The sequence below is a fragment of the Notamacropus eugenii genome, chromosome 4 (assembly GCF_028372415.1).
Source record: "Notamacropus eugenii isolate mMacEug1 chromosome 4, mMacEug1.pri_v2, whole genome shotgun sequence".
NCBI lineage: Eukaryota > Metazoa > Chordata > Mammalia > Diprotodontia > Macropodidae > Notamacropus > Notamacropus eugenii.
Window position 1 is genome coordinate 13,288,385 of NC_092875.1, and position 18,518 is coordinate 13,306,902.

The window sequence follows — 18,518 nt, forward strand, 5'->3', positions numbered from 1 at the left end:
GCCACCCAAGCAACAGACTCAAGAGGGAAAGGGGATGGGAGATGAGCGGAAAAGCTCCTGCCTCTGGACATCAGGGCACTCTACCAGCAGCTAAAGAGGAGAAGGAGCCCTGCATCCCCAAAAGAGGGGGACCAAGAAAGGTGATTTCTATGCTTGGGAGTCCAGAAAAAGTCCACATTCAGGCATGTTGTGGGCGGCCTTCAGGGAACATCAGTCTGAGCAGCTTTGTGACCAGAGTGCACAATGCCCTGAGACGTACATCAGGGAAACCCACTTCTGACACTTAAAAACCCTTACTGACTCTGGGAAAGTCTCCTTGCTTCTGTAAGGCTGTTTTCTCATCTGTAAAATGAGGAAACATCTCACATACCTTCCTAACAGCTGCTGGAAGGTTCAAATGAACACGTGGACATCTATGTGCCTTGAACTTTTTACAAAGCACAAAAAAGCCAGGCATTGTCATTAATATCCAAGGAACTTTCTAAGCACATTCTGGTATTAATTAATTCTCTCAACGGGAGTGCGACTGCTTCCCTCTGAGAGATGGCAGGAGTCAGGTAAAAAAGCATGGGTGTGGCCACCAAAGGCCTGGACTGAAATCCTGCTGGCCTCACGTAAAAGCCTCATTTTCCCTCTCTGTAAAACAAGGGGGATGTACTAGGTAGCCTGTGAAGGCCCCAGCAGTCACATATTGAGACAGGCCCAGATAGACGGTGAGGAGGTTTTCTGAGGACTAGAGTCACCATCACATTCGGGGAAGGTAGACATGGCTAGACTGTTGTAGGCCCGAGGGCCCAGTGACCAGGGCCTTCCCAGGAACCAGACCTCCAAGAGCCTTTCTTCTGTCCCTCTCAGCTACACTTAAGCTCAAAGATCCAGATTGGAAGCTCCCTGAGGGCAGATCTTGTTTTGCTCAGCTCTGCATCTCTGCACACAGTCAAGCTGTGCCAGCCTCTTCCGAGCATTCAGAAGAGCTAAAATGCTCTGACAACGTTTTCTGCTGGACAAACATCAAGGCTCAGAGGGCAGGTGCTCCATCCAAAGTCCCCTTATAAGAAAGACGCAAAGATCTTGAATCCTAACACAAAGCTATCCTGGGTCTAACCCTAGTTCATGACAGCGATGTGAAGAGAGGCCTTGTCGCTGACAAATGCACAGATTCTAACTCATTTCTGTTTTTCCAGTGAGGCCATTCTAACTCTCCCCTTCCCCCCAAGGCCAGGGCTTGGGTTGCTGGGGCAGGGCGGAGACCTGACTGGAGGAAGGTGGGCCTGCATGGATGCCCCTCCTCTACCTTAAGCACACCACCCCTTGGACAGCAGGTGGGCCACCATCTGCTGGACTCCTGTCAGCTCCCTTCGAACCAAGGAGGTCTCAGCAATGGGGCTAATGCACGTCAATCGCCTTCCTCAAGACTCAGCTCACCAGATGTCTCCTCTGCTAAGCCGGTCCTGATGCCTCGAACTGAAAGCTAGCCCCTCCCCAGAGTTCTCTCCTTCACCTGTCACCTCCAATTAGCCAGGGACAGAGCTAACCTCTTCCCATCCTCCTCCTCCTCCCAACAGAACAGAAGCTGTCCCGGCCAAGTTTAAACTCTCCCTTATTGTTCTCTCTCGACCGTATAGCCACAGAGTGATGGTCCCGCCCCACCACACCCTTTTCTGACTGGCTGCCCCTCTCCCCCCTTACTTGGATCTGAAGAGGCAGATACACTGTCTTCTAGAGAGTCCTTGTTCGGGGCCCTGGATCCTAGAAAGATGGAGAAACACTTGGCGAAAGCAAGTCGCCCCCCCCCGCCCCCTACCCTCATGCTGCAACACATGAAGGGTCTTGCTGTGACGCCCCAACTTCGTGGTCATAAAGGAGACACGAGAACCTTGGCTGTGTACTGTCTTCCCTGTTAGAGTATAAGCTCCCTGAGTTCTTTGAACTTATGCTTGTAGTCCTGCTCCTGGCACCCAGTGAGCACACACTAGGTGTTTTCTGTCTTGCTGTGCCTAAGAAGGAAATGGCACAGCAGAAAGAGAAATGAACTCAAGTGAGGAAGACCTGGGTTCGAATCCACCCTCGGACACTTCCTGGCTGTGTGACCCTGGGCAAGTCAATCTCAAACCACTCCCTAAGACTTATCTACGGAGTGATAGGGAAGCTGAGACTGATGCTGGGGGAGGGAATTCTCACACCAGGAACCCCCATGATCCTCCAAGTCCCCACAGAGGAGCCAAATACTGTGTCTTGAGTTAAATGCTTCCAGTCATTTGGTGGAGCCCACTCCAGTGAGGAAAAGGGATGTCAAGGGTAGGGAAGATGCAGCATGTTTTGAACCACCCCCTTTTTCACATTCATCACCTGGCTGCCTCAGCTAAGCAACCTGGGACACTGAGACCACAAAGCAATGTGACTGGTGTTTTATCAGCCAAGCCACCTCCTCTACCTGCAAGTACAGTCAAGGTTCAGAGGCCAGGGGCTTTATCCCAGGTCTCCCAGAGGAGAGAAGAAGCAAAGTTCTCAAGTCATGATACAAAACTGGCTCCTGGGTCACACGACTACTGACCTAAGCCTAGCCCAGGACAGCGATATGAAAAAAGGCCTGGTCACTGTCAAACCCATGGACCCACTTCCATCTTCCTGAAGACAATCTCAAGTGATAGCTCTGTGCCTTCCACTGATGGGCTGCTCCAGGAGCTGGAGGACCCATGGAGGGGCGATGCTGAGACCATAGAGGCTACCCTGCATTCTACAGAGGCCCAGAGGGCTGAGCAACTTGTCTCAGGGGACACAGAGCTGGATCCTCACACTGAACCTGCGTTAACCATATCGCAAGCATCTCTTCTGGGGTGGCTTTTGATACCTGATGCTGCCAAACTCCCACTTTACCCTGACCAAAGCCCCCACTGGGAGGGAGCTCACAGCCGCCCAAAGCAAGTCCAAATGTGCCTCCTCACAACGTCCACACCCTAGCTCCTGGAAGCAAACACAGCATGTCCTTTCACAGGATGACTGGAGGCTATCAGCTTCTCCTCTGCAGGCTCAACAAGCCCAGCTCCTTCCACTCATCTTCCACCATCCTGGCTGCTGCCCCTGGAACTCCAGTAGTCCTCCATAAGTGGGCTTCCCCGGGCAGAGGAGGTAGAAGCCACCCTGACCTTGGTGCTGGCCCCAGGATTGCCAGCCTTGCCACCTGCCCCATCGTACTAGGGACACATACAAGCCACTGACCACACACCTCCTTTTCGCAGACACATTTCTCTGAGTTTTCCCTGTCTTGTATTATTAGAAAGGTCAGTTTTTCAGACCCAATGTTTACACCAAACAATGAATTTATTGTACTGGGGCCAGAGCTGGGGTGGGCTGAGACCTCTTTGGACCTGACAGAGTGAGGTCTCCTGACTTTGTGTCATTGAGAACTTTGAGAAGCTCGCCCTCTATTGGCAGCCAGATGGCAGAGCGGGTGAGAGCTGATGGTCATCATCCTGAGAGCCAGTATTTCTGCGGCACTGACTTCAGGGCCCTGTGCTAAGGGCTTTCCAAGGATTGACTCATTTGGTTCTCCCAACAATCCTGGAAGGTAGGTTCTGTTCTTATCTTCATTTTAGAGCTGAGTAAAGTGAGGCAGACAGGGATTAAGTGACCTGCCCTAGCTAGTAAGTATCGGACGTGGATTTGAACTCAGAGCTTCTAACCACTGCACAGCCCAGCTAGAAAAAGCATTAGAGTCAGGAAGACCTGAGTTCAAATCCTACTTCAGATCCCAGCAGGCTCCTAGGAGGTTATTTCTCCTCTCTGAGCTCCAATTTTCTCATCTGTAAAAATGGGGCTAACAGCATCTCCCTAAGGGTTGTTGTAAGAACAAGGTGAAACAACAACGAAGGGCTTGGCAAACCCCAAAGAGTTATAAAAATGCTAGATACTGTTATCCAGGCCTATATCCAAATAAAAATCTATCCTTAAATAAAACCCTAAGCCACAGCCAGGCACACAGCCCCGGGGCATTCCACGGAGACCCCCTGCCACGGTAACACGGAGCCAAGCAGTCCCAGCTCTGAGTGCTACCCATTACAGAAGGACTGGGTTAGGACAGGAGGAGGAGGTGGGGGAGGGGGCTCATTTCCATGTGTTGGCCCGAAGTGACCAGGCATGACGGCCTCGTGGCAAAGGGCTGGGCTTCCTCGATGGCAGAGTGCCTGTGGATGGGCTGGCCAGGCCCGAGGCCCTTGGCACTGAGTCTGCAGGCTGGCACCAGGAAGCCAGGAGGATCATCGGGTCAGTTTTGTTGGACATCTGTTCTTGGAGAGCAGGCAACAAGGGGCCCTTAGTCTACACTCACTAAGGGGAAATGGGAAACTTCTCCAAAGCTCCCAGGAGACCACGGCCAAAGAACCCAAGCACACAGTACTAGGTACATAAGCCAAGCGCTAATGAAGAAAAGAAACGCAGTCTTCCTTTTGCCTGTGTCCCCCTTTTTTGCCCCCAATCAAAGAGTCTCCATCAATGTTCACTTAAAGACAGAGATGTTGTGTCTCTGCTGCCATCTGGTGCCCAGTGATAAAACTGGTTAATTGTACTCTCTTCTCCGGTGGTTGGTCAGTCAGGAAGGGCCAGGTGGGAGCCTCAAATGAGTCTAGATTCCTTGATGGGAGACGGGGCTGAGCGGTGCCTGAGCATTTCCAGACTGTAGGGGCCAGCCGGTTACAGGGGAGGCTAATCCTAGGGTACAAGTCGAGATTTCCCAGCAACCACCACACCACATAGGCAATACATAGCCTACAATCTGTCCTCCCCACCCCACATACACCCTGACTCTAATATCTGGCCCCCAAAGTGGGCCTGGATTGACCAAGTGGCAAGCAAGAGAAACTCTCTAGGTCAAGGCTCTTAACCTGGGGGCTTTGGGGGCCAATTGCAATTGAGCATCTCCTCTGATCGTTTAAAGATACAGCTCTCAGAAGACAATGGTGTAGGGCCAACGACACAGACACCATCCTTGGCCCTACTGGGAACATTACCCATGCATGCCCGACAGTGCAATCCTCTTGAGAAACACAAGCCAAACTGAAAGGCTAACGGGGTCCCTTCCCACTATGAAAGTCTGTGATTTAGATAGACATGATTGTCACAGCGGCAGCTGGCAGCACAGGACACAGCGCTGGATCCAGCCGTCACAAAAGCCCAGGCTCCAATCCAGCCTCAGACACTTAGCTGTGTGGCCCTGGGTAAGTCACGTAAGCTGTGCCTGCCTCCGTTTCTCCATGTGTAAAAAGGGAATCATAAGCCCACCTCCCAGGGATGTCACGAGGATCAAACCACGTAATATTTGAGAGGCGCTTTGTAAACCTGTCTGTGATACTGATGACGCCATGCTTGTCAGACTGGTGGATGCCACGAGGCTAGCAGGGATGGCTGGCACACCGGATAACCAAGTCAACCTCTCAAGAGGCAGCCTAGACTGCTGAACTGGCAGGAGTGAGAGGAACCCAACCTTTGGCTGTCCCCTGTGCCCCTTGGCTTTCAGTAAATGCTCCTTTGCCCCCAGTTCAGTAAGAAAGGAAATGAATTTTTAAAATTCACTGTTTGATACTACACGAATGCCTTCCCCAGTGAACACTTTGAAATTTTCAGACCAACTCAAAGAAAGACGCCTCTTCTAAAAAGTCTTCCTGACTCTCCCCGCACCCTCACTCCCTCTGGCGGCTCAGACCACCCTTCGGTGGCACCTGTTCTGCACTGCTGCAGGCAAGGGCATCCAGGTGTTAGAATGGGCACCATGCCTCATGCCAGGCACTACACTCAGTGCACAGGCCACATGATGGTGTAACAAACACTTGAGGAATGATTTACTTGGCTTGGAATAAAGGAGATTCCGAACTTCCAAGAAATTCAAAGAGCAGCTTAAGTTGTACTGGTGGCCTTTCAGTACCCAGATCCAAGCTTCCACTCAGACACTTTCTTTCCCATTCAAAATGAGGAAAGTAGGAAAGCTGGGAGGGGCCAACACCAGCTTCCTCTTTGCTGAGAGACAGAAGGTTCAGAGACTCCCAGGATCCCCAGTGCAGCTGGAGAACAGATGAGGCTCCAACCATGGCTGTGTGTGGTCTGCGTTTGGGGGGCTTTCTTCTTTAGTACAAGGATGATTTACTATGGAGGTAGCTGCAAGCTGTGAGGACGAGGGGCCAGCTGCCTGGTCAGGGCCCTGTCCAAAGCTGCTCCCCAGCAGGCAATCCTCCCCCTGGACCCAAACAAAGCCTGCTGGCCAGGCCTCAAGCTGGGGCCTCTCCTGGGCCTGCAGAGCCACATTCACACTCCGTCAGGATGGGCCCTTCCAGCATGTGGCAGGCGGCCCCTTCTCTTCATCTGGCAGAGCAGAGCTCCAACACCCACTTTTCCTCGTGCCCAGGCAAAGGATGTGGCTTTCTGGCTATCTCTCTGTGGCCTGCTCTGTGATTTCCTCAGGGTAGGATCCTCCTAGAGGGGAACAAACTCTCTGCCAGTGCAGATCACCGACCTCCCTGCCAGCTGCAGCCTTGGTGAGATGTGGGCTCCCACAGACCACGTGTGGCCGAGGCCAGGCCAGGCACCTGAGGGCTTCGTGTCCAAACTCCTCATTCCAGGGAAGAGCCTGAAGGGATGTGAACTCAGGTTTCCCTGAATGCACACCCAGCGCCCTCACACCATCCCCACAACTCTTATCCACTCAGTGGTCTGGGAACCTCAGCCCTTACTGGACTAGCATCTCCGAGAGGGCCAGGCTGTATCTGTATCTCACCCAATGGCCAGCTCAGGGATCCAAACACCTGAGAAACTAAGAAACCAAGCCTCTATTCCAGGCAGGCTACTCATGCTCCTCCCCTCTGGTGGGAAGCCCTCCCACTTACTTCTCTCCATTCCATCTCGAGTCCTCCTTCCCTGGTGTCAACATCCACCCTGACCCTTCCCTAACCATCCGTTCAATACCGTCTCATTTAAGGCATCCCCTCCTTCCTCTGACCCTGCCCCCAGCCTGATACCTCCTGGGCTCCTGCCACAGCTGCTGGGGGAGGGAGGGCTCTGCCTTCCACACCTCTTCCAGCTCCAATCCAGCCTCTGCTCAGCTGCCAAAGGGATCTTTCCACAATGCAGTAGGTCCACACACCCGTGGGCCCCAAGTCCATTAAACTGCCCCCAGTTCATTAAATCAACCCCATCAACTCCCTATCAATCACCTCCAGGATCAAACATAGGATCCTGTCTGTTGGGTAAAGTGCCCCAACATCTTCCCATACCAGACTTCCCCTCCCCTCACCACCCAGCCTTCATCAATGCAGTGCCTCCTGGCAACTCATCTCCAGACTCCTGGCATTTGCACTGGCTGTCCCTCATGCCTGGTGCTCTCTCCCTTCTCCTCTGGCTATCTTCAAGTCCCAGCTAAAGCTCCCCCAGGGAGCCTTTTTCCGCCCCTGTAATTCTGGCGCCTTCCCTCTGGGGGTCTTCTCCAATCTGTCCCGCCCACAGCCATCTATCCATGGCTGGTTCTATGATGTCTCCCCCTTTAGGAGGACAGGGGCCATCATTTGCCTCTCTTTACATCCCCAGGCTTTAGCCCTGTGCCTGGCACACAGTAAGTGCTTACTAAACTTGCTGACCCACCTCCCAACCTGCCTGTAAGTTCTTGGTGGCCAAGAATATGCCATGGCCTCCTCTGGCACCAGCAACGTGTTGGCTGCAGGTGGCCTGACCAGGGTTGCTGAATGACAGCTGAGCCCACCCTCAGCACCAAATGATCACCCCAAAAGCTGATCTCATGGCCCACTTACAAGCCCCATGAATTATACAGGGCTGCTGCTAACTGGGTTACCCCCCAGCATGGCACACAGAGTCTAAAGATAGTCACAGATGGCACCGAGTCCTGGTTCTCTCATCCTGTGCCTGCTCCCACCTAGTGGACCAATTACCTGAGCCATTGTTGCTGAGGAGGCGGGCAGAAAACTCGTTTGTTCCACTGAAATTCAGGAAGGACACGCAGTCCCCAGGCTGGCGGGAAGGAAGGTGCCTGCAGAGAGCAAAGGGCTAGCTGTTGATCTGGGCAGAGGGGACAGCCCCTTCTGCCCCACTCACCATTCAAATGGTAACTGAATAAAAAGCTTCCCTGGGAGCCAGCCAGCCCAACAGGTTCAGTGACCCCAAAGAAGGGCAGTTGTCCCAAGTCCCAGCAAATGGGGCCAAAGTCTGGAGTTTTCATGCCTGCTTCCATGTGCCCCATGACACACCACCTTCTCCCACCAATCTCAGCAGTGAGAAGGCATGGAGCACCATCACAGACAAGAATCGCTTGAGGGAAGCTCCCTGAAATTTGTCCCTGTGCCTCTGCACACAGTAGGTGCTCTAAAACTAGCCACGGTCCAACATCCATATCACTGACAGAAAGGCCTGGGTCCTGCCCGACTCTCCTGGGATGTGATAATAAGCTCCAATCAGGCTTCTTCAGCTCATTCATCAGGACACACAGTTCATAAAGGTGGGGGGCAGGTGCACAAAGGGCCCTTCAGGCCCCCCGCCTTTTTTAGACCAATACTCCTGATGGGGTTACAAAACTCAGGCAAGAAACGTGCAGGATGAATGGAGCAGAGAGCATGGGCCACGTGTGCTGGAGACAGCACCGATCTGGAAAGAACTAAGGGAAAGCTCCAGGCAAAGACATTCTCCAAGAGAGGAGAAACCAGCTGGTCATGCAGGGAGAGCGAGGGCCAGCCCAGGGGCTCCAACCTCTGGAGAAATCAAGGAAAGCCTCTGTAACATGGAGTGTACAGACCTCACAGGGCACCAAAGGCTGGAGTGAGCAGGAGAGCAGTGCAGTCAGCACTGCTGGAGACAGTATCCACTCCCCACGCACCCTGGGCATCTCAAGAGCTGGTTTTCCTAGTGTGGGACACTCCCTTCCACAGTGCCAAGGGTAGCCCCCTCAGGGTCTCACAAAAGAGCATGTGCTGGTGGCCATCCTGCTGGAGAGGAGCCCCTGCCCACCTAATCAGGCTTCACAGTTGGTGAGATGTGCCAGACCTTGTCCTGATGGGCACAGACTTCAGCACCAAGATGAGTCACCTCCGTGGAAGCCTCACTGAGGCCCATTGGAGGGTGGATCGGCTTTCTGATTCACAAATGAGAAGACTGAAGCTCAGATGGGTAGAAGGACAGCTGGGGGGATCCCAAGGTCAGAGCAGCCTCCTCTTTCCTGGTCTCAGCACTCCCTGCCCAACCCCCAGGATGATTGGCCATTTAAGTGCTCAGTATCTGCTCTGTCCTGAGACTGAGTTTCTCAAGGGGGGCTTCTATGTCCCCCCTGGGGCTTAGCTCAGTGCCTGGCACACAGCAGGCGCTTAATTAATGCTGACTGCTTTCTCTCACAAGACTGGTGGATGAGTTTTCATGACTGAACATGTATGGTCTATGTGGATTTGCACATATATGACCCACGTGGACAGCCGGCCTTCTCAGTGAGGGAAGGAAGGGAGAGGATGCAAAACTCAAAGCTTGAAAAACGCATGTTACAGACTGTTTCTACACATAACTGAGGAAAATTAAATACTAAATAAATGCAAAAAAAGAAAAAAGGCGGCCGGTGTTTATGAAGTGTGCCCGGGTGCCGGGCCCTTCACCAGCGAGGCGTCATCTGATCCTCACAACAACCCTGAGAAGCAGGCACTGTCACTGCCTCCATTGTACAGAGGAGGGAACTGAGGCACACAGGGCACCCAGCTAGGGAGGCTAGATCTGAACTCAGGTTGTGCCAAGCTGGCCTGGTGCTCCAAACGCTGCAGCAGGTGCTGCTGCGGAATGCAGGCAGGGGCAGGGCCCTAACCCGAGCTTCTCCTTTATACAGGCCTAGCTCAGAGCCTACCGCTTGTCCAGACAGGGAAGCTGCCATCACCTGACTCGACCTTAAATGGAAATTGGGTCATGAGGACAGACAGAGAGGCAAGCTGGGGGCTCCAGGCCAGGGATGCTGAGCTCAGAGTGCCAGGCCAAGGGTGCCAGACTGGGGTGCCTCTCAGGCCCAGAGCACTGGATCTGCAGGTGCCAAGTATGGGCTTCTTCCAAAGCTACCAATGATGGAGAAACTGAGGCCCAGACAGAAGCAGGAAACTTGCTGAGGGTCCCTCAGGAAGAGCAGCCCAGATCCCAGTACAAAAGCCCAGGCAGAGCTGCCTCCTGATGGAGAGAGCACAGGGCTGGTGGGCGGTGCTGGTGGGTGCCCTTTACTACCTCCTATGGAGACGCAGCATCCCCTGGGGAAGGAGGAATGTCAGTTACTGAAATCCTTCCATCTTTAGAACCTGGATGGTCTTTGCTCGCTAACATGGATTTGACCTGATTCCAGGGGATTGGTAATGAAGCCCACTGGCCAGGGGGTGGGGGCCACTAGCCATGCTTGTTCCAAGGGTGCCCTTGTTCCTTTAAATAGGGGGAAGGAGAAGAAAGAGATGGGGGTGGGGGAGAGAGAGGAAGAAAGGGGGGGGCAGGAAGGAGAGTGACGGAGGAAGGAAAAGGGAGAGAGGGAGGGGGAAGAGAAGGAAAGGAGAGGAGAGGAAGTTGTTGGGGGTAAGGAAGAGACAAAGAGAAACAGTGAGGGAACGAGTGTTCATTGAAAAAGCAAATACGATGAACAAACAGATAAATGAGGTTTGAGGTAAAGAGCCTCGTCTCCCCACAAAGGCTCTGGGAGGGGGCGGGCCCCACATGTTCCATGCATCCCCTGCAACATGGTTTCTGGCCACATCACTCAACTCCAACTACTCCAATGACCAAGCAACTGCTAAACCAAAGAGTGGGCAGCTTCTGGTGCGGTGGACAGAGCTCCACGCCTGGGGCCTAGAGAACCTGAGTTCAAATCCAGTCTCAGACACGTGCTAGCTAGGTGACGCTGGGCAAGTTACTTCACCTTGTTTGTCTCATTTTCCTCTTCTGTAAATGAGGTGGAGAAGAAAATGACAGACCCCTCCAGTAACTCCACCAAGAAAGCCAAATGGGATCATGGAGAGCTGGGCATGACTGAACAAAAGGGACTGGGGAAAGGCTTCCAGGAGCCCAGCAGCTGGAGGCTCCAGAAGCCTGCCCTGCATCCTCTGAGGGAAAGGCTTGTGGCAAAACCTTGGCCTCCCTGTGACTCTCTGCTGTGTCTGGGCCCCAGGAACTGATCCAGTACAAGTCCATCTCTCACACAAGGGTCCGGTGCCCACATAATACTGCCCATGCTCCTGGCCCCAAGGCACTCTTCCTGGGACCCTCACCTTCCTGCAGCTTCATGATATGCCAGCTCCAGCAGCTCTGCAGACGAGTGGGTGAGATCCCGCTGTCCCCGGCCCTGGAGCTCTGCCATGTTCTGCCGGGTCTGGTGATGGATCTGGATGGCTTCTCCAGATGGACCTACCGGACCAAGAGCCAATGGTCAGCGAGCTCTTAGATTCCCCCTCCTTACCCTGGCAGCCCACTCACTTCTCAGCCCAAGTCCCCTCTGGCTCCAAACTCTACTGAAACTGCTCTGAGGTACCCAGACCTTCTATGTAGCCATTCAGGCCTTTCTTAGTCCTTATCCACTGTATCCCCCTCTCCCCCCACCCAAGACTTGGTCCTTGGTGATCCTGTCCCCTCCAGGGAACACCCTCTTAGCACATTCTGCCATTTAAGTCACACCTTCTTGGTGTAGTCCTGGGCCTGCTTTGTTGGTTCACCCTGCCCTTCCCCTGTTTTGTGGGCAGGTCCTCCTCCCCATCCTGGGCCCACTGGGCATGTACCCTGCCTCCACCCCCACCCTGGGGCTCCGTTCTGGGCCCTCTACTTTGGCCTTCCAATCTCCTGGTGACTATATCCACTCAGCTGCCAAAAGGCTCAAATCTCTTCTCTTCCCACATGATTCTAACTACTATCAAATTCAGGGCCCATCTCTTCCCTGCTTTCCTTGACCCCATTCCCAATGCACCCTGCCCACTGGTTATGTGCCCTGGCATGTCTCAAATGCATCTCAACTTAGCCATTTTCTCCCCTAAGGTTGCCTGCCTGTCCTCCCAACATCCTCATTTTTGAGTATGCTGTCATCCTCCAAATTTCTCAGGTTGGGAGCCTTGGTGTCACCTTTAACCACCCCCCATCCAATCAGCTGTGAAGGCCTGTCAGTTTTCCTTCCCTGTCTCTCACCTAGGCCCCTCCTCATCTCCAGAGCCTCCTGCTCTGCTCTGGGCCCTGCTGAACTGGGCCCAGGGTGCCTCTCATCTGGTCATCTGGACCACCCTCCTAACTGGCCTTCAGCCTCTCCCATCTCTGGCTGATTCTCCAGGTGTGACTCAGGCACTCTCCACCCCCCAAAAAAACTTCTAAAGCAACCTATCAATGAGTGCAAATTGTCCCAGTACAAGCAAAGTTGTCTTTGTCCTTCATTCTCAGAGGACCATGACATCAAGGAATGATGACATGACTTACAGTTGACTTGGATTTGAGTGAGGGAGGGCTGTGCAAGGTCACCAGCCTCACTTTCTCCTCCTGAGCCATCTGGATCCAGTGACCAGATATTCATCAGGATGACCAGCGATGGCCCAGGATGCAGTGGGAAACCCTGGCCCTTTTAAAAAGGCTAAGGTCATTTCAGGTTCTTGCTTTGACGGAGGTAATGAAAAGAAAGGACAAACACAAGCTGACTAGTCCAAGCTTCCTCAATGGGGACCCAGCCAGCTGGGTAACTCAGCTTATCCTCTCCCTCTCCTCTTCAAGGGAAGGTGAATTTTGATGGTCAGAAGCTGCCCCAGTTAACTTGGGGTTTACTGGGTAGATTCTTTCTGGCTAGATTCTCTCTTTCTTTCCTCCCTCTCTCCCTCCCTTCTTTTCTCTTAGACCAGACCTTAAATCCACTTCACTCCAGAGGTCACAGATTGGACCACACTAGGTCCCTGCCCAAGCTCCACTTAACGACTGGTTTTGGGGTCCTTCTCTTTTGGTCAGCAAAACCCTGAAGGTCTTACCCTCTCAGCTGGATTTTTTTTTTTAATTAAAGGGGCCATCACTTGACTCACTTTTTAGAGGGGCCTCCTATTCACTGAATGTTACTTCAGTGACATGTGTTACTTCACACGTCAAGTGCCTACATGTGAAAGGATGAGGAAGCAGAAGACAAAAACCAAATGGGCAAGGTCTAAGAGGAAAGGGTCCCAGGAACAAAGGGCAAGCTGGCCCCCTTGAGAGGTGACGGACAAGGCCTGGCCTTTCTCAGACTGACCAAGGCAATGTCAATCCAGGGATTAAAGCTTAAAAAGGCCAAGGCCCCCCCAACGCATCCTGGACCATCTCCAATTATCCAGATCTCTATCTGGCCACTGGACCCACATGGCTCCGGAGGACAAAGTGAGGCTGGCAACTTCACACAGCCCTGTCTCACTTAAATCTAATTCACCTGCATGTCACGGCTTCACCTTCCTGATGTCGTGGTCCTCTCAGAGAACAAAGGACAGAGAACAACAAACAGAGGATGAGGCCTGGCAAGGGCAGCTGGGGGTCATCTAAGGTGAAGAACCTCAGGGCTCCGTGAGGGTGGTGGAGGAAGAGATAATGGGACAGGCAGAGGCCTGGCAGAAAAACCAGGGGGTCTGAGGAAGGGGAAGGACCAGAGCAGCCCTCATGGCGGGCCCACAGGAGGCCAGGGCCCAGAGGAGGCCGGGGCCCACAGGAGGCCAGGGCCCAGAGGAGGCCGGGGCCCAGAGGAGGCTGGGGCCCAAAGGAGGCCGGGGCCTGGGGGGCAATCCCAACAGACAGAAGCTGCTCCTGCCCTGGAGACAGAAGGATGGAGGGGAGGAGCAGAGGAGGGCCAGCCCAGTCCAACCCAATGCTCCCCAAACTCACTGACCCACAGCACAAAGCCTGCAACAAGATCCAAGATTCAAGGAGGGGAGAACAGACCTGCCCAGAGGGCTCCAGGGAAGGCCTTGGGTCTGCAGCTCCATCACCCTCAGCCCCCCATTCTGTGAGCCCAGGTCAAAGGTAGGATGTGAGGACAAGGAATAGGGTGGGGGGAGACAAACTATCCAAGCTTGGGGGAATCAGAGACAAGGGGGTGACAATTCCCACATTCTCCACTTGAGTTTGGGAGCGTGTCCCCTTCCCATGCCCTCCTCTGTCGCATTCAGAAGACACTCCCTGAGTGCTAGGACAGAGGCCTCCACTGCAGGCTGTGGCCTCACCCCCAGGGACATGTGACCAACAACATAGGGGTGGGAAGATGGATCACACCCTGGTCTCCCTGCCACCTGCCTCAGTGTCTCTGACACAGCAACATCTACACCTGTCCCCAACAAACAGTCCCTGCTCTGCCTCCTGGCGAGCCAAGTTTCAGCCCCTAAATTCACTACCACATGGGCATCCATAGAAAGAGACCCTGGGAAAGTTGGACCCTGCATACCTCCCTTCCCCTAGTCACAGCGTAGCAAAGGCTACCAGATGCTTCCCTCCCAATGAGGTGGCCAGGCAAGGACTACCCTCAATGTCCAGGCTCACCATAAACAAAGGTGTCTGTTTGAGCTGACACATGTCAGATGAGAAAGAGGCCATGCCCTCAAAAAACTTACATTGTAGTGACTTTCCAGCATTCTGCTCTGACTGGACCTCTCCATGCATCTGTCCTATCTCCCCTATGACACTGTGAACTTCCTGATGGCAAGGATCATTCCCATCTCCTTATTTCCCACAGTCTAGCACAGCACTGTAGACAGAGCAGGCTCTAGAGAAATGTTTCTTGAAGCTAGAACCAGGTGAGCTGAGGGATCCAGTAACCCAAGATGGTAGGTTCTAAGGAGACAGAGCTATGGGATGAGGAAGGGACCAGGGTCCTGGCGGAAGGGGAGGAGGTGGCAGCACCAAGACTTACCCACAGGAAAGGTATGCATCCACCTCCTTCTGTTGGATGTCAGTTTCATGGGCATGCGAGATGGCGCAAAGGGGTTAATCAACGCTCGCTGCGGCGTGTAGCCACCTGGACGGATGTGCAACATGGACTCGGCGCTGCCCACATGGAATCTCCCTGGAGCACTGGAGTCCCGCTGCTGGTTCTCCATCATGTTCTCCAAGACATCTGTGGGTTACCATGGACAAGCACGAGGCAGAGATGAGAGTGAGATACACAGACATCTGAGAAAACTGATCAACTCCTGACAAACGGAGAGAAAGAAAGACATGGAATTCCAAAACTAAGGCCCTAGAGGAGCAAGCTCGTACTTTCTACCAAAGTTAACTCAGAAATGCACAAAAGATCATGGCGATGGAACAAGCCACAAATCAAGGCCAAAGGAGTCAGGAAGACCTGAATTCAAATCCTGCCTGACACAAGCCAGCTGGGAGGCATCAGGGACTTCCCTATATTCGACTCTCAGGGGCGCAGGGAGCTTCCTATGACTCCACACTGCAAGAGAGAGGGAGACTCCTCGTCCAAAGTTTCTTAGGATTGGTGCTCCCGACTGACCTCGCGTGCTGGTGTAACCAAGGGAGCTGCTGACATCATACTGGTGCAGGTGCGCGTGAGGAATCAGCAGGATGTGGGAGCCCTTGCCCAGAGAGCTGTCGTCTGAGGCCTGGCTCCTCACCTCCTCTGGGGGCAGGGTGCGACTCTGCACTGACGGGCTTGAGGACACATCAAAGGAGCTAGAGCTCTTCCGGGCCTGGCTCTCTCGCTCCCTCACGGACCTGGCAGCCCGAGGAGAAGAAAAAAGGAAATGGTTTTTGCAGTTACAAAGGTAGAACTGAACTGAGATAGGTGGTACAAGTGTCATTACCCCCATTTTACTGATGGAAAAAGTGAGGCCTCAAGAATTAAAATGACCTGCCAACTGCGCCACCACTAGTCAGTGGCACACTGGGATTAATTACATGACCTCTCAACCCCATGAGTCTCTTGACCTGGGTCTTCAAGACTCGGCAGGCATAGAGCCCACAGGTTCCCAGAGAACTCAGCCATCCATCCTCTGGGTCAGAAGGATTAAAACTAGCTTCTTGGAGAATCTGAAAGATTCTGAGATTCTAAAGTGAGAAAGAAGACATGTCTGCCCCAAGCTGATTCTGGGGGATCTGGAATCACCAAATACCCACGACAGCAGATCAGAATTTAAAAAGGGCATTGTCAACAGGCTAGGGTCATGGAGAGACATGTAAATATCTTATAAAGTGCAAAATCTCTCCAAATCATTGAAATCAGAGTAAAAATCTAAGTGTTCAGTAGCTAAGAGTACATGAACACATCCCAAACTTCTGATTCTGTACCCAGGGGCCTCTCAACGCACACACGCACATGCATGACCATGCACACACACATCCTCTATAACTGAAATGGTTGGCTGAGGATCCAAGATGAGTGACCCGTTCATGGTCCCACAGTTGATGTCAGAGGAAGGACCTGAAGGAGGTCCCCCAATGCCAGCAATCTCTGCTCCACCACCATCTGCCCTTGAGAATGTGTCCCCCCAACTCGTCCCCTTCCCCAAGCTGGTTCAAGGTCATGTTCTCGGCTCCCAAGCAGCCTCCCTGAGCATCTCAAGCCACCAAATGGCTCATTCAAATGGATGCCAGGCAAGCTCAGGGCAGAGAATCCTACCCTCCACACCCACATCCTGAGCTCTTTCCCCACTACGTGCCCACTGCAAACATATAAAAGGACCTGAAGGTGGTGAGGCGCTGAGCACGGGCCGGGCCAGGCAGCCTGAACACTTGGGCGTCATATGCATCGTAGTCTACCTGGATGGGTAAGGCATTCTCTGATTCCTTTGGGGTCCCAATTGCTGAAATCCACAACAAAGGAGAGATGAGGAACCACCGAAAACAAGGCTTTTCTCCTGCTGGGGTCCCAAGGGCAGAACAGGAGAGAGGGAACAGCTGTTCATACAGCAGGCCTATGGGCTTGGACTAGATTGAGCACAGCTTCCCAAAAGAAGTGGAGTGCCTGGGGTGAGGCTGGGGTCCCCATCCAAGGCGGTCTTCAAATCAGCCACAAAACCACTATGATGTTGAGAGCAAACTGGGCAACCTCAGGGCTCCCATCCAAAGTGTGGAGTCCACAACTCTGTGCTTCCTTTCCTCTCCTGTGGCATAGTGCCTGGCATACACTAGGCACTTAATAACTGTTTACTGACTCTTTCATCCAAAACTGCAATTCTTGACTGGACTCTAACCAGTAAAGTACAACGCATCCTGGGAAGAGGGCTAAGAGATGCTTCAGCGTACAGCGCAGATGGAGGCTGATGAGGAAGGGCCCTGATCCCAGGCAGCAGCAGAGTGCTTAAAAACAATGAATTGAAGATGGATAAAAGGCAAAGGTAAAAAGATGAAAGAAGCCACTAGAGGGTACTATGGTACACAGCACTGGGCCTATAGTCCAGGAGACTCATCTTCCTGCATTCAAATGTGGCCTCAGACATTTGCTGGCTGTGTGACCCTAGGCAAGTCCTTCACCCTGTCAGCCTCAGTTTCCTCATCTGTAAAATGAGCTGCAGAAGGGAATGGCAAACATTCTAGGATCTGTGCCCAGAAAACCCCAGATGAAGTCAGGAAGAGTCAGACACAACTGGATGACTAAGGAGTAACAAGAGGCAAAGGAGAAGTCTATGCAGGAAACACCATGGCCCATTCCACCCACCAGGAGAAAAGGACCCCCTCCCCCCATCCAGGGCCTGTGCACCGGGAGCCCCCTGGGGGCCCAGTCCTGCCCTCACTCCCCTCCAGTCTGACCCCTCCTTACTCCTTCTCTGGGAGCATCCCCCCACCTCTGCCTTCCTTAAAAGTGCCACACAAGCCCTGCCTTTGCTGGTCTTCTCCATTATCCTGTGTGTGCCCGGTCACATAGGCCTCATCACCCCCAACAGAACTGCAGCCATGAGAGCCAAGGCTGTGTTTCTGCCCTTCTTTCTGTCCCTGGCACTGAGCACAGGCCCTGGCATACAGTGTGTGCTTTAAAATGCTTGCTGAAGCCTCAGCATGGGATGGAGAGGCCCAGGCCCCAGAGAACCAGCTTCGGGGGATCCTGGCCCAAGTCAGAGGAGCTTTGAGAATAGGGATGGCTGGTGGTGTTGGGGCTGTCCACGCAGTTTAACCCACGCTGGAGGTGGCAAATGTGCAACATGCCTCAGGGGGCCCAGACCAAGTTAAAATAGGATTAGGAAATAGTTAACAAAATAAGTGAAAATCCAACAGAAGGTGTGGTCTAAGTCAGGGTTTCCCTGTATGGTTCAGTTGTTCCATCTCTATACGAGTGGGATGCCATGGGTCTAAACTAAAGACGGGTGGCAATCTGGGACCACAGAGGGAGAGTCCATGATGGGACAGCCTGGGGCAATACATCCCCTATCCTGGTCCATGACAGTGAGGATGTCTCCTATAAAAGCAGGAATCCCGAGTCAGAAGGGACCTGAGAGACCAATGAGTCAAACCACCTTCATTTTCCCAGGAGGGAGAGCTGCGGCCTCTCTGTCTGGGAAAGGGCAGAGACGCCCAGTCCTTCCAGGCCTCCTTCTGTGCCACACTCC

General features: G+C 53.2%; 1 protein-coding gene across 8 annotated transcripts in view; it reads right to left on the reverse strand.

The window, feature by feature from the left end:
• The window catches only part of DEPDC5 (DEP domain containing 5, GATOR1 subcomplex subunit), a 112,167-nt gene that overhangs the window by 41,826 nt on the left and 51,823 nt on the right, over positions 1-18,518 (reverse strand). For all 8 annotated transcript variants that reach the window (XR_011965236.1, XM_072599851.1, XM_072599854.1 and 5 more), the window contains exons 20-25: positions 16,658-16,778; positions 15,470-15,690; positions 14,879-15,082; positions 11,262-11,397; positions 7,929-8,026; positions 1,690-1,749 (exon numbers count right to left, since the gene is read on the reverse strand). Coding sequence is in view for 7 of the 8 variants with exons in the window: in XM_072599851.1 (XP_072455952.1) it covers positions 1,690-1,749; positions 7,929-8,026; positions 11,262-11,397; positions 14,879-15,082; positions 15,470-15,690; positions 16,658-16,778 (840 nt within the window). In the remaining variant the exon portion in view is untranslated. The remainder of the gene's footprint in view (positions 1-1,689; positions 1,750-7,928; positions 8,027-11,261; positions 11,398-14,878; positions 15,083-15,469; positions 15,691-16,657; positions 16,779-18,518) is intronic.